The sequence below is a fragment of the Sesamum indicum genome, linkage group LG9 (genome assembly GCF_026168435.1).
Source record: "Sesamum indicum cultivar Baizhima isolate 11 linkage group LG9, ASM2616843v1, whole genome shotgun sequence".
Lineage (NCBI taxonomy): Eukaryota > Viridiplantae > Streptophyta > Magnoliopsida > Lamiales > Pedaliaceae > Sesamum > Sesamum indicum.
In genome coordinates this window covers 21690425-21706999 of record NC_142665.1, presented here as the reverse complement: position 1 = coordinate 21706999, position 16575 = coordinate 21690425, and the positions used below count along the sequence as shown (strand labels likewise).

Genomic DNA, 16575 nt, shown 5'->3' with positions numbered 1-16575 from the left:
AAAATGATAATAATTCATAAGGGTTTTTTTTATTAGTTCACCACAATAAATAGATGAATACTTAATAGAGACTAACAAATTAAGTTAGCTTTTTTACAATATTTAAAATTAGAAAGATATTGATAATTTTTTAAACAATTATGAGTATTTATAATTATGCTAAACATCAAATGGAGCTTGTGAATAAATTATTAACTGTGCGATTATGATGATCCGTTACAAACAAATGAAAATTATTAACTAAATTTAGAGTTTTCACTAATCCATGTCTTATTTTTGTAATTAATTTAGCATATATAATAATATCAAATAAATTAATATAAATTTAATTTTGTTTCTTTAACTGAACAAGGAATCATAATTTAATCCTATTTATCAAAATAATTTAAAAAATTATATTATCTCAGTTGAAATAATCATAATTTAATATTTTTAGGAGTAACACTACAAAATATAAAGTAGATAAACTTTAGAAGTTTTATTTTAATTAAAGTTTGGTAACTAATTAAGAAAAAACCCATAATTTTGAAATAAAAGGAGAATATTTTAATTTTAAAATTTTGAAAGAGTAGGTATGTGGACAAAACCAACTGATTAATTTAAAATTAATTTTCTAATATTATTATAACCTTTTAAAAAAGGAATCTGATACCAAGTTAGCAAATAAATATAGAGTGCCTTTTCCACGACATACATCTAATCTATATTGACCTGCCTGTGATAGAGTGACCATAACAGTAGCCCCATCACCATCAGATCCCAAAGGCCCAATCCATCATAAAATCTCTCCGTCACATTTGAATCGACGGTCCAAACAATCTCCTGAATATCACAAGTCAATTGCAAAATATTCCCCTAAAGGTGGTCTTCACTGTTCACTGTTCACCACGAAAAAGGCAATTTCTTCATTTTCAATTTTCTCTCCCTCTCTCTCTCTCTTTTCCATTTTCTCTTCGCAGATTTTCTCGATTCGCCCTCACTTCTCAGACAACTCTCTTTGAATTTGAAAAAAAAATCGAAAAATAACATGAGCAAGGGACCAGGACTGTTCTCAGATATTGGCAAGAAAGCCAAAGGTAGGTTATTTTTGGATCCAGCATTTGAATTTTTTGGTTCAGTTTTAATTTAACTGAGATTTATGGTTATGTTTAATTTTGATTTGTAGATCTGCTGACCAAGGACTATCTTTCTGATCACAAATTTTCTGTCTCCACCTACAGTGAATCTGGAGTGGTAAGACTTCTTCTTTTTTTAATTATTTTTGTAATATATACGAGTGTAATATGTTCTTGTATTTGTACCAGCGTTTCGTATGAGTATATCATGTCGTGTCTCATAATATGTTGTGTAGTGAGGTCGAATTTTTCAGTAGAGCATGTGCTCAAAGTGAAGTCTAAACGAGTTGAGAAATAAGATTGGGATTCATAATAACCGGATTTAGCAGATTGCGTTTAGGCATTTCTCTATTTTGCTTTTATTCCTGGCCGACCAAGGACTTCGTTTTTAAGCTTCAAGGAGTGCCCTCTTCATTTTTTTCCCCGGGTAATTGCAAAGATAACATTGGAATTTGATTTTGGGAGTTTGTTTTTTCATCTATATTGCTCTCTGATACTTTTCTCTGCCCTGTTTTGGTCATCATCTCGAACAGATATTGCAATATTTATTTTGTTTAGTGAAAGGTTTAACTTGCAATCTCCAAGGTTTAGTGTGTGAACAGGGACTAGGTTTGCAGATTTGCATACTTTATAGTCTTTAACATAATGTCTTCAGAACATCCATGACCACCTCTCTGGTGGGTTGAGGCTAGGAGAGGGCATAAAGTTTAAGGCTCTGCGCGGAAGCATTTTGGGTTGTTTTAGGGGGAAATGAGGGATGAGTTTTTGGGGTTTGTACTTGGGAAATGTGGGAAGAATGAAATTTTGTTTGGTGTAGTAACTGTAGTTTGTGGAAATGGTTAATGTGATGTATTGTTGGAGCAAATTTGCTTTATAGTTTGTACTGTAGATCTCTTTTTCATGAAAGTTTTATCTTGTTCTTGGTGTCACATGAAATATACTTGGGTAATGATTGAAAAAAATATTTTCATAGTAAGGTAATGATTGAAAGATACAAACTTTTCTTTTAATTTTCAATTACTGGGAATTCTCAAAATATTTTGGTAAAGGGGATTTGTTTTTGGATAATGAAAATGTGTGCCCCTAAAATTTAAGTATTGAAATCGACATTGCGTAATATGCAAAATTCTAAGATTTATGGACTTTGAGGAGCTAAGCATGTAGACTAATTCTTGTTAGATTGTAGGATGCCTTCAAAGCAACAAACTTAACAATAGTTGCTTGAATCCAGATAAGCTGGTGCAATTACCCAATATCACTTGCTACCTTGTTTACAAGCCCAATAAGTAATTCAGAAAATTATATTCTAATCATGTAGAAGATCTGTTTTAGCTGCATTAACTTATTTGTGAGTTTTTTTAAGAAGAATTTTAAATGATAACTTCAATTCCATTCACACCGTTTGATTTGGAAATTGGCAATCTTCATTTAGTTTGCCTTTATATCCATTATCAATTAGAAACTTTGCATTACATGAAGTTTGTGATCTTTATGTCAAGTAACTTAAAGATGCTAGACCTTAATTTTTTGGCAGGCAACATGCCACCTCGCATTTTTACTTATTAGTTGTGGTAATCCTCATGTTATTTTATTATGGAGTTTGGGGTTTTCTCATCTGCAATAATGTCTGTTATTCTTTTGAACAGTTTACTTTTTAAACCATGTCTATTGGTGAAATAGGAAACACAACTGGGCCAATTATATGTTATCTTAATATTTGGGCCATGATGCTACTAATAGCATATTTTCCAGATTTTTCTTACATCTCATACTTGAGCCGGGTGACTTGCATGATGTGCATGCTGATATAATAGCATGTCAAGGTAATTAGGTTTTCATAGTAAGAACTTCAGTGCCTGGACTTTAGTGAAGCTCTGCTCAATTATCATCCTAGCGATATATATGCATTGTGATTCTTAGCTAACTGTGCTTTTTCACTAATGTCCTTTTAGATGTCTGAATCGAGTTATTTGTATTCCAACCCAGAGATGAAGTGTGAATTCTCTATCTAATAGTTTTGAACTCACAGAATAACTTATCATCCTTATTCTGATTGCTCAGTTTCATCAAATTATTATGGTGGTTTATTTTGCTTCACATTGTCATTTTCTCGTCATTTGACCTTCGCGGAAATTGTATGACAGTGTAACTTCCAAATTTTATACTTATGTACCCTAAATGTAGGCCCTCACAACAACCACGGTGAAAAAAGGAGGCTACTCTTCTGGAGATGTGGCCGTTCAGTATGTATACAAGAATACTTCTGCTGATCTAAAAATTGACACAGAATCAAACGTAAGATGTTCAAACTTCTATCACAACTGAACATGCCTTTTCCATTGTTACTTATCTGATCCCTCTTCTTTTTGCAGATATCAGCAACTCTAACTGTTGCCAATATTGTCCCCTCATCAAAGACCATTGCAACCCTGAAATATCCCAATTATGAATCTGGCAAGGTGTCTGTAGCCCCTTTTCCTGCAACTACTTGAACTACAGTAGCTCTTCTTTCACTAAAATGTTTTGTGTTTGCTTATGCAGCTGGAAGTTCAATACTTCCACCCTCATGCATCCCTCACTGCGGCCGTTGGTCTGAACAATGCTCCTCCACTTGATTTTTCAGTCACGCTTGGCACTCCCACGTTTGCTTTGGGTGCAGAAGCAGGTTATGAGACAACTTCTGGAAAATTAACGAAATACACTGCTGGCATCACTGTGACAAAACCAGATGCATGTGCTTCAGTGATTCTGTAAGTCCTGTCATTACCTATGTTGATGACTCTAAATTTTAAAAGAGACAGGCGTGACCGATTTTCTTTTTTAGTTTGTACTCTTGCCCTAATTGATGAGGGGAAATTCGGTTTCTTGTTGTTTTCCTTGTAGGGGTGATAAAGGGGACACACTAAAGGTATCATACATACACTTCATGGACCAGTTGAAGAGGACTGCGACTGTGGGAGAGATCACCCGAAGATTCTCCACAAACCAGAATACATTCACGGTGGGAGGATCTTATGCCATTGACAACCTGACACTTGTGAAACTGAAGCTTAATAACCATGGCACGCTAGGGGCTGTTTTGCAGCATGAGGTCATTCAAAAGTCACTTGTGACCATATCCAGTGAGTTTGACACCAAGGCCCTGGATCGGACACCCAAATTTGGTGTCTCCCTGGCTCTGAAGCCTTGACAGTACCTTGCTGAAGTATATTGCAGTTCAACTCCAGTTCTTGTGTTATTTTGAGGTTGCAATGGAAGGAAACCAATAAGTAGTTACAGAAATACACTGTTTACAAACCCCGGAGATTGACATCTTTTGCAATGATGCCTGGGGAAACATACTGATATTTTCTCATTTTTTCAAGTGCCTACTTTGCTTTCCTGTTCTGAGGCTTTTTGACACAGACCGAGTATTCTTTGGAGTTCTGTGGTGATAATGAACTCTATGTTTTTGCAGCTTCCGTTTACACTACAAGAGCAAAAGATTGGTTTTATGCATCAAACACTCTCGTCCTATACGTGTCTCCCATGTATAGGAGAAAGATGTTTCCAATGTATTTCTATTTTCTTGTTTGAACTTTGGCATTGTCTTTGCAAGAATGACCCTTTTTTTATTTTTGGATAACTAAAACATTCCATTAAAATACATCACTGAAAAATAACAATTGTCGAGTTTCAAGAGTCAATGTTTATAGTGCATGGACTGTAGCATTGGCTAGAATGACCAATTTGTTTCTCACGCAAAAAAATGCAAATATTATGCAGAGAAAGCTTCGGATGCAATGGCCATGCTTGTCCGTCAGAAGTATTCTATCTTTTATTCATCTGGAAAAATAATTTCAAATATATTTTACTACTTTGAAAAGAAATATCACAGCATCACAATTATTATATATATTTTTTTGTCGCACACATTTTACGCATTACAATTATAAATCACTAATTCATTATACTTTTATCTCATATTCAATTATATAACCAAAATGAAAATATTGTCCCACTAACTTTATTCTATTTCATTTTTCCCCCATTGAAATGAGATGAATTCACAACCACAACCAACAGTACAAGACAATAAATTTTACGGTAAATTACATAACCTTTCTTAAAACTTAGCATAATTATGAATATTGTGGACAAAAATTATAATTTTTTTTTTAATTTTTTTTATTGACTGAGTGAATTTTTTTTTTTATAATTTTTCATCCACCCGCATTTTTACAATTTTAATTTTTTTTAAAAAAAATACAATAAGAGTATAATTGATAATTTCATGTTTCCATCTGACAATTATATAATTTCATCAAACATCGAAAAATATTTATAATTTTTCAAATAATGAGAAATTATTTACAATTATACCAAATCTCAAAGTAAGACCGTTGTAATTTATCCTAATTTTTAAGAAAAATCTCATCCCAACAAATTCATTTGATCTTATTTTTCTCACTTAAATGGGAGATGAAATCACAATCACGACCAACAGCACCAGACAATAATTCTCAATCTGCAAGGTTTAAGAAATCGCGAGCTACAGTTCAACTGGAAACTAAACCATGTGACCATTTCCTCCGAACTAAGGAAGATATTCCCTTCTTTTGCTCTTTTCGAACTAAGGAGGATTTTCCTTTCTTTTGCTCTTTTCTTTGTTTTTCCTCCGTAAAGGGAAGGCTGTTTAAGTATTTTCTTCCCCAAAACATATTAAATTTGGCTTAAAATTCTTAACTTCGAATTGATCTGGAAACTGTTACCATGAACTCCAGTCTCCAGTAGAGTTGGCAACCAGCCAGTCAAGGGAGTTTGAATCTCTCCTGGCTTTATATAAATTTCTTTTCCATAAATCCAACGATGGATTGAAAATGTAATAGAAACCAAACTAGATAATGGTCGAGCAGACACCGTTCTTTTACCTATGGACTACCAAGCAGAATATAATAGATATAAATGGGAGGAAAGCGTACCATAGATCATTGGAAAACCACCAAAACATAAAAGATGCAACCAAACTCAGGTTATCAAGGAGTCCAAATAACAGCAACCTCAAGATTGCGTTTGTAGCTAACAGCCTAAAATGGTGGCCTATAACAATTTTTGCATTCTTCCACAATGGCCCCTAGAACGCAAGGAAGGTCACCGTATTAACATCAATGGGCCAGAAGCATGAAACTATACCAGTTGTTGAAACAGAGTTCTTGAGTTTTAGGCACAGAAAATACAGTATCTGAGTGCAACTTTACAACTAGGAGCCGTTTCATCCTCCCCAGTGGGCGGCACTTATCGATCACTCTTATGAGCTCATCCGAACACCCTCTAAGTCCAAAGTTGGTACCTGACCAAGTGGTTTTTAATAATGGTAGTTCAATCGGACACGCCAAATTAAAATAGTGTGGAACATTGAGTTCCATTAATCTAAGATAAATCATCAAGTTGGGAGAAGTAACGAGATTAGGTGACCCAAGACAGTAAAAACACACAAATACGTATTTTAGCAATATATAAGATATTCTTGGACCTTTTTATCATTCAATAAATATAAGAGTGGACCCAAAGGGATTGAACAACAATTGAACTACTATGGGCGAAAGCTTAGAGCAAATACAGATTTAGAAAATGCTAGGTGACTGCAATGCCAAATGGAGAGCTAAAACAATGCTCATAAGTCCCCAATGACAGAAACCATAGAGAATTATCACAGAAAACAAACAGCACAAACTCATCAAACATGCCATACACAATTGTCTCCAGGTAATGGAGATACATCCGATTTCTGCAGAGATAAAGATAGCAAAGAGAACACCATCAGAAAGGGGTCTCATTGTTCACTTACATGCCAATATACTTCTAGGGATCAAATCAAACGTTTGACAAACATTAATTTCAGGCGCCACAGCTTCATAAGTTAACAAATAGATGGTTCATTACATCTCATGAACCACATGCATAGAACATCCGTAACTTACTACGGCAGGTAATCACAGAACACAGAAGTCAGGAGATGCCAGAGTGCAATTAATACAAGCATCAAACGTCAAGAGATTAAAGATGCAATAATTTCAGTGAAGTGCAACCAGAGAAGTGACCGACACCACCAAAGAGAAACACATAACAGATATAAAGAATTATATGCCTGCAACAATCAGTTCACCAAAAAGAAATCCACATTTTAAACAGATATTTAAGACCATAACTATCAGCATTGCATTGAAATTAAACAAAATCAAAGTACCATCAAGAGCAACATGATATAACATAGTTCTACTCTCTCCTTCTCTCATCAACATTCATTAATAAAAATCCAACGATGATAACCGAACAATAGTACCAAAACAACCTCAATTAATTGAACCATCAATCGATGGTCTGCATAATGTCCTCAGCGGTAAACTTGGTCCCCTTGTCCTTGTCAGCGGCGGCCCGTCCTTTCGCCTTGCGGTCAAGAAGCGACTTCCGGTCCTTGTCAAGGCGGAGCTTGGTGATAACTACTTTGGAGGGGTGAATACCGACGTTGACGGTGGATCCATTAACCTTCTCACGAGTGATCCGCTCGATATGGATGACCCATTTCTTACGGTAGACCTGTACCACCTTACCTTCACGGCCTTTGTATGTGCCACGAACCACCTGAACCTCATCATCCTTGCGCACAGGCATGGAACGGACGTTGTACTTGGACCGGAGGTCGCCGGAGAGCGGGGCGCTCATCAGGACACGTCGGACGCTAGATGGCGCGGTGAAATGCGCCTTCCGGCTCTTGCGCCGGGAGGAGGAGACGCGTGGATTGTACTTCATTTTCGCCGCCGGGGTGTGGAGGGTGTCGCCGGGTTTCTCTAGAGAGTCTGCGTGGGGAGGCTGCAGCCAGTGGAGGAGTAGAGGGTTAGGGTTTTGTGTTTATATAGTGGGATTACACAATTGTATATTCTTGGGCTGATTTCTCTTATGGGCTTCACCCCTGGCCTTGGAATCCACACTACGGGCTACTCCAAAATGATACAGAACTGGGCCTTCATCTGTTTGGATATATGGGCTTGTAGGAGAGGTGGAGGGGGATTGGGCTTTTCTACAAAAGCGTTTAAGCTATGGGTTGAATTCTGAAGGTAAAACAGTAAACACCAACTCCGACTATACATGAGAATGTAAACAAAGGGTAAATTTATATTAATTTACTTATTCAACCTAATTGCCCAGATTAAATGCTCCCTAAATCTTTACTTGTACATTAGCAATAAGTGAGTAATATATCCCTACAAATTGTGGAATCAGTCTAACAAACTATGATATGTGTTGAACACCTCACATAATAGGTAGAAATTTACATAGTTTGGAGATTTTTCATATTGAAAAATTTTACTAAAATAAGTTGTTGCGAGTTAGAATAAAATGGTCAACAATCAATTACGTATATTACATTGTTTGAATTTATCTCAATCAAAAAATATCATCTTTTTTTCGAATTTATAAACAATAAGTAAGACGTAATATTAAATCAGATTCCACCTGACTGTAAAAGAAAGAAAGAAAATGCAATTATACTAAAAGAATCGATTATTACACATAAATAATAAGACAGCAACTGCTCCATCATGTTCCAAAACTTGCAATTGCAGCATGCCATTGCCAGCTGAATATAAGAGTATTATTTATTGATTCCTCCCAAGAAATAAACTTGCCTATTTATATATTGTTAGAGATGAACACTCCTTGCCCATGTCTTCCTGATATCGCCAGCGCAAAATTCCTTTGTCCACTGCAAAGCTTCGGAGTTCTCACGGATGTTTTGGCAGACAGAAGCGAGAGTTTCAACTTTCAATTGATTTACCTTTCTCTGGCAAAAGAGAAATTTTCTTGACATTAGCATCGACCATATATAGGGTTTACCGGCGTGGAATCCTCCTCATTAATGCATCAGCTATGGACTGAAATGATAAAGAGATTAATTGCAAATTGTCACATTAGTTTGCTGTTGACAGCTCACCCTCCATTTTATATATATATTCTCCTTCAGTTATATTATAATTATTAGTGCGCAATCTGTGTCATACATGGGCCGATTTAATTATGATTAAAATAATATTTTAAAAGTATATGAAAGTCAATCCAGAAAAAAATTATAAATTAAATGAATAATATCAAATTAGCTTTATTTAATTACAATGTATTAATATTAATAAAATTTATAGCAAAATCCAGTTTTATAATTATTAATGTGCGACCCGTGCAATGCATGGGAGAATTTTAATCACGATTAAAATAATATTTCATAAAGTATATGAAAGTCAATCCAGAAAAAAAACTATAAATTAGATGGAAATAGCAAATTAACTTTATTTATTATAATATATTAATATTAATAAAATTGAAAGCAAAATAATTATCAATGTGCGACCCCCCAATAATACAAATTTGATTGAAACAGATTCAATCACACAAGTACGTAATCTATTGAATTTATCCTTTTTTCATAAAAATTGTACAATCTAAACTTTGAGTAATGTCACACACACATGCCAAAATTGGTGATTGCCATTTATTTTCACTAAGATATAAGTTCCAAAAAATAACTTCACTACATGACTGATCAAATGTGTATTTTGTCATAATCATGAATGAATCTACACATCATGTTACTTTCAATATTCTTGTCGCATATGAAATTTTTGGGTCGAGAAGAACTCACATTGTACGTTCAATGTGTGTGAATATATGTGTGTCTGTTTATGAGTCGCTCGTTTGAATGGCAATGTTCGTGAGGTTGGATTGCTATGTACGTTGAACCCCCCACATGGTTATCTAAATACTTTCTCTTCTGGATATGCTACAACGTTATCTGCGTTTTACGCGTGTATTCTTGGTTTTGAATTTGTGTTGAAATCCAGACGTCGTCGGCATTTGCTGTTCTGCTTGCTGCATTGTCTCTGTAAATTAACGGGCGTTTCGTTGTCGAAGTGGAGAAATTTGGGGTGGTTGATTTTTCCTTGTTTAATTCAGTGATTGGAAATTTTGGAATTGAAGAATGACGGCAGTTGGCGATTTCCGTATGTTGAATTTGTCTAAGCTCTCGGATTTGGACTTCTACGAGGTATTACCCGCCAAGTCGACGTTTGCGAAGGCGGAGGTTCTGTATACCGGAGGTAAGAATTTGAGCATGTGCGGTGGTGGCGCGAGATCCAGAGTTTTGGGGCCGGTCAAGGCAATGGAAGCTTCCAGCGGCGATGTTCTGACGAAGTATTCTGGCGGTTTTTCCGGTATGTTATTGTTTTCATCATTGTAGCCCTGTTTTTCCTTTGATTGAATTCATAATTAGTTTGTCCATTTTATGGATTAAAATAGGAAAACATAAGGTTCAGATAACTACCGTTGGGGATTCGTCGAATATTGTCTGGCACAAATCTTCTGTAGAAAAGAGCGACAGGGAGGAGTTGCTTAATCAGACGGGCTGTGTCATTTGGATTACAGGACTCAGTGGTTCAGGTTTGTACAGCAAACCTCACCTGTTAATAGCTGATATTATGTTATGGTTTCAGTCTTGTTATGCTTTCTTGATCGTTCTAACATCTGCATTATGACAAGAGGATAAACCAGTGATGAATACGCTGTTGCAATTTCCTATGTTGTCTTCATGATTATGCACTCAATTAATAAGACAACGATTAGTAGGGTCACTTTATCTGTGGACACAACAGCTACCCTTTGATACCCTGCTGTCAAACTCCCTGTTGGAGTTTGAAGTGGTTCAAATAACCAACAAGAGGGATATACGACACTATCATTACACTGATGATTTATTTACCATCATATAAATTCTTGATGTTTTACTTCAGGAAAGAGCACTTTGGCATGTGCGTTAAGTCATGCATTGCATGCTAGGGGAAAGCTCAGCTACATCCTCGACGGGGATAACTGTAGGCATGGTCTCAACAGTGATCTTAGTTTTAAAGCTGAGGATCGAGCAGAGAACATTAGAAGGATCGGTTGGTTCTTGTCTTGATTGTGGATTGATTTTTCTTTTTTGCAGAACAACTGGTCTAGCCAGTTTAAAGTTTTAACTCCTTTTTCTTTTATAATATATAGGGGAGGTGGCTAAGCTCTTTGCGGATTCTGGAGTAATTTGCATTGCGAGTTTGATATCACCGTATAGGAAGGACCGTGATGCCTGTCGAGCTTTATTGCCTGAAGGAGATTTCATTGAGGTTAATCTCTCTGCCCTGAATCTAAACTCTGTCTGTTTCTTCTTTTTGTGTGAGGAACAGCAAAGTTCTCAAATAGATAATATGCAGGTATATATGGATGTGCCTCTACAATTGTGCGAAACAAGGGATCCAAAGGGATTATACAAGCTCGCACGAGCCGGCAAAATCAAAGGTTAGTCTGCATAATTCATCTGATAAATGAGTTGTAAAATCAGATTCTTCTTTCAAGAAGGTGATTTGTTTTGCGTGTCTTCCACAGGATTCACTGGTGTTGATGATCCGTATGAGCCACCATTGAACTCTGAGGTTGGTAATTCTACTCTTCTATTCACTTGTGGTTTTAAGGTTCTTTAATTTAAAGTTATGATAACCATCTGTAATACCTAAGATGCCCTGTAAGAAGACTGTATGTCTGATCATTTTCCTAGCAACACTTGTATTTTACAATTTGACTTCATAACGCTGTCTTCTTTGCTGTTTCTACATCTAACGCTATCTTCCTTGCCGTTTCTGCATCTCCCAGATAGTACTTTGTCAAAGAGAAAAGACGTGTGATTCTCCCAACGCTTTGGCTGAAATTGTGATTTCATACTTAGAAAGAAAAGGTTACCTGGAGGCCTAAAAATGCAGTTTGCTCTTCTCCGCGACACTTAAGGTGTAAGCTTCCGGGTGCGTGATAAGTAATCCTCTCGTTTCCTTGTGTGGCTTTTTCTGTAAATTAAATCATTTATCTTTATTAATCAGTGAGCTTGTTGTCACATGGAGCTTGCAGTTGATTGATCAATCAACTACCAAGCACCAAGAAATAATTCAGTGCACTTCTGTGAAATGTGCTAATTTAATTGGTGAAAAAACTTTATTTAATCGATGAATCAGGCTGTTGTCGTTAGTTGATATGTGATTATCTTGTACTTTTACTATGTATGTTAAGGTTAATGAATCTGTAGTTTGGCCTCTATTTTGTAATAAAAATTAAAGCAGAGTGCTTATATAATAGCTTTACCATGTTTACTGTGTTGTACTTTTGTATTCCAATTCAGTGTTGTATCTTATATTTCATATCAGTCTCTAAAATGGCAACAGAACACGGCTGCTGCCAATTACAAGCAATTCTATTCTAAAAGAGCAGTAAACCAACAAACCATCCACCTATGTTGCCAGCAAACAGCCATCAAGAACAATCAATGGGCACAATCCTTGATCCGAACTATGCTTTTCTAGTGGTTAAAAGTTTCTAAATCTACCCACGAATTATAGGGCTCAGTAGAGTTTTTCCAATCAGGAAAGTGGATTTCGATAAACTTGGGCCAGAACTTGGTTGTCTGATGTCGAAAACCTACATTCTCAAATTGGAGAATGAGACTGATTATCATGGAAAAAATAACTAACAGGTATAGTGAAAAATATTGATCTCCTAGTAATTCCTTTGGCTTCACTCTTTCACCTAATTGAGATCCACATTGCGGGGAAGGTGTCTGTTATGCAAGTATTTGTCTGTTTGCAATTCCAACTTACAAACGTAATTGAAAGCGCAATTTGCAAGAACGCACCATTATGACAAAGTGACTCAGAGAGACGACAGAGCTCAATGATACTCCTATCCTTTGCCAGGTTTTGCGGGAGAATGGCTGAAGGAAGGAACTGGACTTTGCTCATTGTACAGCTGAATTTAGCCATGAGATGGAATCCCACCATGATGAAAGCAGAAATTAGTAGAGGGCAGGTACAGAGAGATAGGGCAAGAACTAGCTACACACAGGACTCCAGTGCATAACATAAGCAGAATGCTGGCCATATTCAAGTATTCTGTTTATGCCGTTGAGTGCTTATGCCCATTTGTCTGGCTACAGAAGGAAGCCATCTTTCTCCCCTAATCTTTTTCAGCTCTGCTACTCGTTCTTCCTCTCTTTTTGCTGCCACCTTAGCAGCTGCTTCTCTAGCTTCAAGTTTAGCTAATGACTTCTGGCTTGCAGCTCTTGCTGCAGCAATTATATCAGCCCCTTCAACAGCAGCAGATTGAAGTTTCTTCCTGAACTACAAAAGTTTCATGAAACATTACTTAGGCTCATCAAGAGGTCAAAACACAGAAGAAAGTTGAGGAGTCAGATAAATTCAGAGATAAGAGCACCTTTTTTGATTTTTCATCTAGCTCTTCACCTGGAACAAGTTTTGGTTTCTTTTTCGGCCCATGAAGCTCAACTGGTAACAGAAGTATAACTTTTATTATCAAACAGAAGTTAACAATAACTGGAACAAAATTTGAATCCTAACGGGAAAGCAAACAAATATTCCACTCTAAAGACCACATCTTAAGGTGCAAGTTGAGCAAGAGAGAAGATACTTAAACATTCGCCCAGTGAGGTTCTTATTGAAATTTATGCGGAAAGAAGGCTGCAGGGCTTATAATAAGTTGACATCTCCACACCTATGTGATCAAACACTATCCCAGGCGAGGCGTCTTTGAAAAGTCGAACTCCAGCATCATTCTCTGCAGGATCTTTCTCCAGAACAGGAGTTGTATTTGTGACCACTTCAATAGTCTTGTCTAATAAATCGTCCAATAACTTTAGTGCCTGTCTTCGACAAGTTAATACACAAATGGTCACCAACAGCATGTCACTTACTGGTGAGAGTGATGCAGTTTACAGTGTGCAGTGATTGCATTTTTTCTTCCGTCGTGACAAATTAGTGATACAGTTTGCAATCATTGAGATATATGGGTATAGAAAAACTTCAGAATATACCGGATCAAAAATCAAACACATAAACAAACATCATCAATTTGAAAAATGCAACTTCAGCATAATCATATGACTGGTCAGTGATTCTTGCCACAGAGTGCCAGTTTAAGAGGTATATCGAACTCTTTTTAGTGATTGAAATCAGAATGAAGCAACAATGGGGTTTATAAATTAACAATTGTTTCTTTCCATTTCGCCGAGATTTGGAAAGAAGAGACACCTTGATTTGGTAATGCTTGATACTTTGAGGTTTGGGATTTTCTTCTTCGTCTTCAAGGATTGCACGGCCGCTGGAAGACGACGGAAAGCCGTTGGAGTCGCGCTTACTAAAGGTGGCGGCGGCCGTCACGGAATCTATGGCGGCCCTCCACTCAGCGTCCCCGTCTTCCTCTCCACTACTGCTGCTGCTCCCACTACGGCCCATTCCCGGGCTGAGTAGTCGTAGTGCTTAGCTTCGTATTAGACAGCGCCACCACATGAGCAATTGCACATTATAGCATTTCCGGCCAACCGCAAATTGAGGTTTTCTTTTCAACTTTAGAAAATTTCACTTGTGCCCCAAGAAGTTTCCGAAGTTTATCCAAACGTCCCTGTAGCCTGCAACTTTCTTATTTTAAACCCTTTAAAGTTTTATAAAGTACTTGGTAAATGTTCACATCAAAATTTTAGAATAAATTATCAATCAAAAGTTCAAAATAAATTAACTAATATTGAATTCCAAATTATATGTTCATAATAAATTTGAACTTTTTATATTTTTAACATAAGAAATTCGTAAGCTCATATTAAAATTGAGTTTTATGCATATTTTACAGGTCAATCCATAATAAAAGAAAATATATGTTTCATTTATCTGAAATTGATTAAATAGATAAAATACATGTTAAAAAATGACCGTTATGAAACTAATTGTAGTGTTTAAGCTCTATAAAAATTAACTATGGCGGAGACTGCCGAGCAATCCCGTCAACCATTATGAGTTTCCTTGTCTGAAACTGTCAAGGTAGAACCCTGGGTGATTTTATCTGGAAACACCGCCCCACCTTGGGTTTTTTTTGGGAAACCAAGTGCTCATCTAGCCAAGTTGATAATATGAAATGAAAGCTTAATATGTATGGTTTTAGTGTAGAATCAGTTCAGAAAAAGTGGAGCTTTGGTCATATTGTGAGATAAAATCATGGAGGTTCAACTTTAAAATTTCTCAAAGAATCACATTGATGTCTCTATTCATATTGATGAGAATATGATGTGGATATTTAGGAGTTTTTATGGAGAACCTAACACTAGCAAAAGGGAGGCGTCATGGAATTTGCTATCGGCTTTACATGTTCAGTCTCAAGGACCATGGCTCTGTGCCGGTGATTTCAACGAGATATTAGATCAGTCTCATAAAGAAGGGGGACCTCCTCGCCTACTGCGGCAAATACAAAACTTCAGTCGGGTTTTAGTAAAAAAAAGCTTATTAGATATTGAATTCTCGGACCTCAGTTTACTTGGGATAAAATTCTCACACAGTTAGGAAGCGCTTGGATAGAGCATGTCTTAGCACGGATTGGATGGTCCTCTTCTCATCTTCCGATCAGTTGCTCCGGCCATCTCCCGCTGCTTGTTGCATTATCTCAAGTATAGTCTTGATCTCTTGTCGTGGCTTAAGGAAAGAATTTGATTTCCTTTTATGTTTTCCTTTAATTTAGCTTCTTTTCTTGATCATTATGACATATCTTACATAATTATAAAATTAAGGAATAATGGAAAGATGAGTTTGCTTGATTATCAGTGATCAAATCATGATTGATGTGTAATGAAGCTGTAGTTTACTTGTACAATTCACTCTTAATTTTTCCGAAGACTATGGGTTACCATTCCGTCATCATGAATTGGTGGCATTGGTTATTAAGAGTCAAATGTTTACAACAACTGCCAAATTGATACTAACTTCAGGTTAAAAAATAAATGGTTGAGGGTGAATGCAAGTGTAGAAGTTGTCAATTGTTAATGTACGAGGCATTCTATGGACATATAATATTAATTTGGTCTCTGGTTTTATTTAATAAAATTGCCGTTTATTCACGAAAACAATAAGTATTTGTTTTCATGCAATAATCAATTTTTAGATTTCTTTAATGAACAATAATGTTATTTATTGAAATAATCCACCACTACTTTTGAGATGATTTTGTTGAGTTTTTTTAATAGAAAAATATTTGAATAATTAACTTATACAAACAATTTATCTTAACTATTAATTTTGACTTGCAGAATAGAAGAACATTATAATAATTAATTTCCGATATGGTATAATTGATTTAAATTAATAATATTTATTAAAATTATGCCTTAAAATAACTGACTTTTGTTGTCAATGTACATTTTTACTAAAATATTATAAATAATTTATTTTTGTTTGATTGTAATTTTCTTACTTTCGTTAAAGCAATAAAAAGGAGGATTTTCGCTGCAATTTTTATCAACATTTGCATTCAAATTCATAAATTTGAATTAGTTAATAGTGGGATTTTGTAGATCTTTGAA

At 35.9% G+C, this 16575-nt stretch overlaps 4 protein-coding genes across 4 annotated transcripts; 2 read left to right on the top strand and 2 right to left on the bottom strand.

Moving 5' to 3' along the window:
- The first annotated feature begins 860 nt into the window (after positions 1-860).
- VDAC2 (voltage dependent anion channel 2) lies at positions 861-4571 on the top strand. The gene is made up of 6 exons (XM_011101069.3): positions 861-1076; positions 1166-1233; positions 3300-3410; positions 3488-3574; positions 3657-3865; positions 3999-4571. Exons 1-6 carry the CDS (start codon positions 1028-1030, stop codon positions 4303-4305), a joined length of 831 nt encoding a protein of 276 aa, XP_011099371.1. The 5' UTR covers positions 861-1027; the 3' UTR covers positions 4306-4571.
- Positions 4572-6060: 1489 nt separating this feature from the next.
- On the bottom strand, positions 6061-7994 carry LOC105177817 (Translation protein SH3-like family protein). The gene is made up of 2 exons (XM_011101071.3): positions 7447-7994; positions 6061-6444 (listed from the first exon to the last, which is right to left on the bottom strand). The coding sequence occupies exon 1, from the start codon at positions 7902-7904 to the stop codon at positions 7464-7466; it is 441 nt and encodes a 146-aa protein (XP_011099373.1). The 5' UTR covers positions 7905-7994; the 3' UTR covers positions 6061-6444; positions 7447-7463.
- Positions 7995-9677: 1683 nt separating this feature from the next.
- Positions 9678-12323, top strand: APK4 (adenosine-5'-phosphosulfate (APS) kinase 4). The gene is made up of 8 exons (XM_088885301.1): positions 9678-9876; positions 9989-10357; positions 10443-10583; positions 10934-11083; positions 11184-11302; positions 11390-11474; positions 11562-11608; positions 11826-12323. Exons 2-8 carry the CDS (start codon positions 10126-10128, stop codon positions 11922-11924), a joined length of 873 nt encoding a protein of 290 aa, XP_088741427.1. The 5' UTR covers positions 9678-9876; positions 9989-10125; the 3' UTR covers positions 11925-12323.
- Positions 12324-12696: 373 nt separating this feature from the next.
- LOC105177819 (uncharacterized) lies at positions 12697-14563 on the bottom strand. Its single transcript, XM_011101073.3, has 4 exons — positions 14264-14563; positions 13728-13875; positions 13431-13501; positions 12697-13336 (listed from the first exon to the last, which is right to left on the bottom strand). Exons 1-4 carry the CDS (start codon positions 14465-14467, stop codon positions 13100-13102), a joined length of 660 nt encoding a protein of 219 aa, XP_011099375.1. The 5' UTR covers positions 14468-14563; the 3' UTR covers positions 12697-13099.
- Between the last annotated feature and the right edge of the window lie 2012 nt (positions 14564-16575).

What these genes read in the sequence shown, in the direction of transcription:
- VDAC2 (XM_011101069.3), top strand. Translation starts at nt 1,028, where the DNA reads ATGAGCAAGGGACCAGGACTGTTCTCAGATATTGGCAAGAAAGCCAAA. An exon ending in CCTACAGTGAATCTGGAGTG is followed by an intron (nt 1,234 to 3,299) that starts GTAAGACTTCTT and finishes CCCTAAATGTAG; the next exon opens with GCCCTCACAACAACCACGGT. An exon ending in AAATTGACACAGAATCAAAC is followed by an intron (nt 3,411 to 3,487) that starts GTAAGATGTTCA and finishes TTCTTTTTGCAG; the next exon opens with ATATCAGCAACTCTAACTGT.
- LOC105177817 (XM_011101071.3), bottom strand. Translation starts at nt 7,904, where the DNA reads ATGAAGTACAATCCACGCGTCTCCTCCTCCCGGCGCAAGAGCCGGAAG.
- APK4 (XM_088885301.1), top strand. Translation starts at nt 10,126, where the DNA reads ATGACGGCAGTTGGCGATTTCCGTATGTTGAATTTGTCTAAGCTCTCG. An exon ending in TACAGGACTCAGTGGTTCAG is followed by an intron (nt 10,584 to 10,933) that starts GTTTGTACAGCA and finishes GTTTTACTTCAG; the next exon opens with GAAAGAGCACTTTGGCATGT. An exon ending in AGAGAACATTAGAAGGATCG is followed by an intron (nt 11,084 to 11,183) that starts GTTGGTTCTTGT and finishes TATAATATATAG; the next exon opens with GGGAGGTGGCTAAGCTCTTT.
- LOC105177819 (XM_011101073.3), bottom strand. Translation starts at nt 14,467, where the DNA reads ATGGGCCGTAGTGGGAGCAGCAGCAGTAGTGGAGAGGAAGACGGGGAC. An exon ending in TCAAGCATTACCAAATCAAG is followed by an intron (nt 13,876 to 14,263) that starts GTGTCTCTTCTT and finishes TGTCGAAGACAG; the next exon opens with GCACTAAAGTTATTGGACGA. An exon ending in GATAGTGTTTGATCACATAG is followed by an intron (nt 13,502 to 13,727) that starts GTGTGGAGATGT and finishes TTCTGTTACCAG; the next exon opens with TTGAGCTTCATGGGCCGAAA.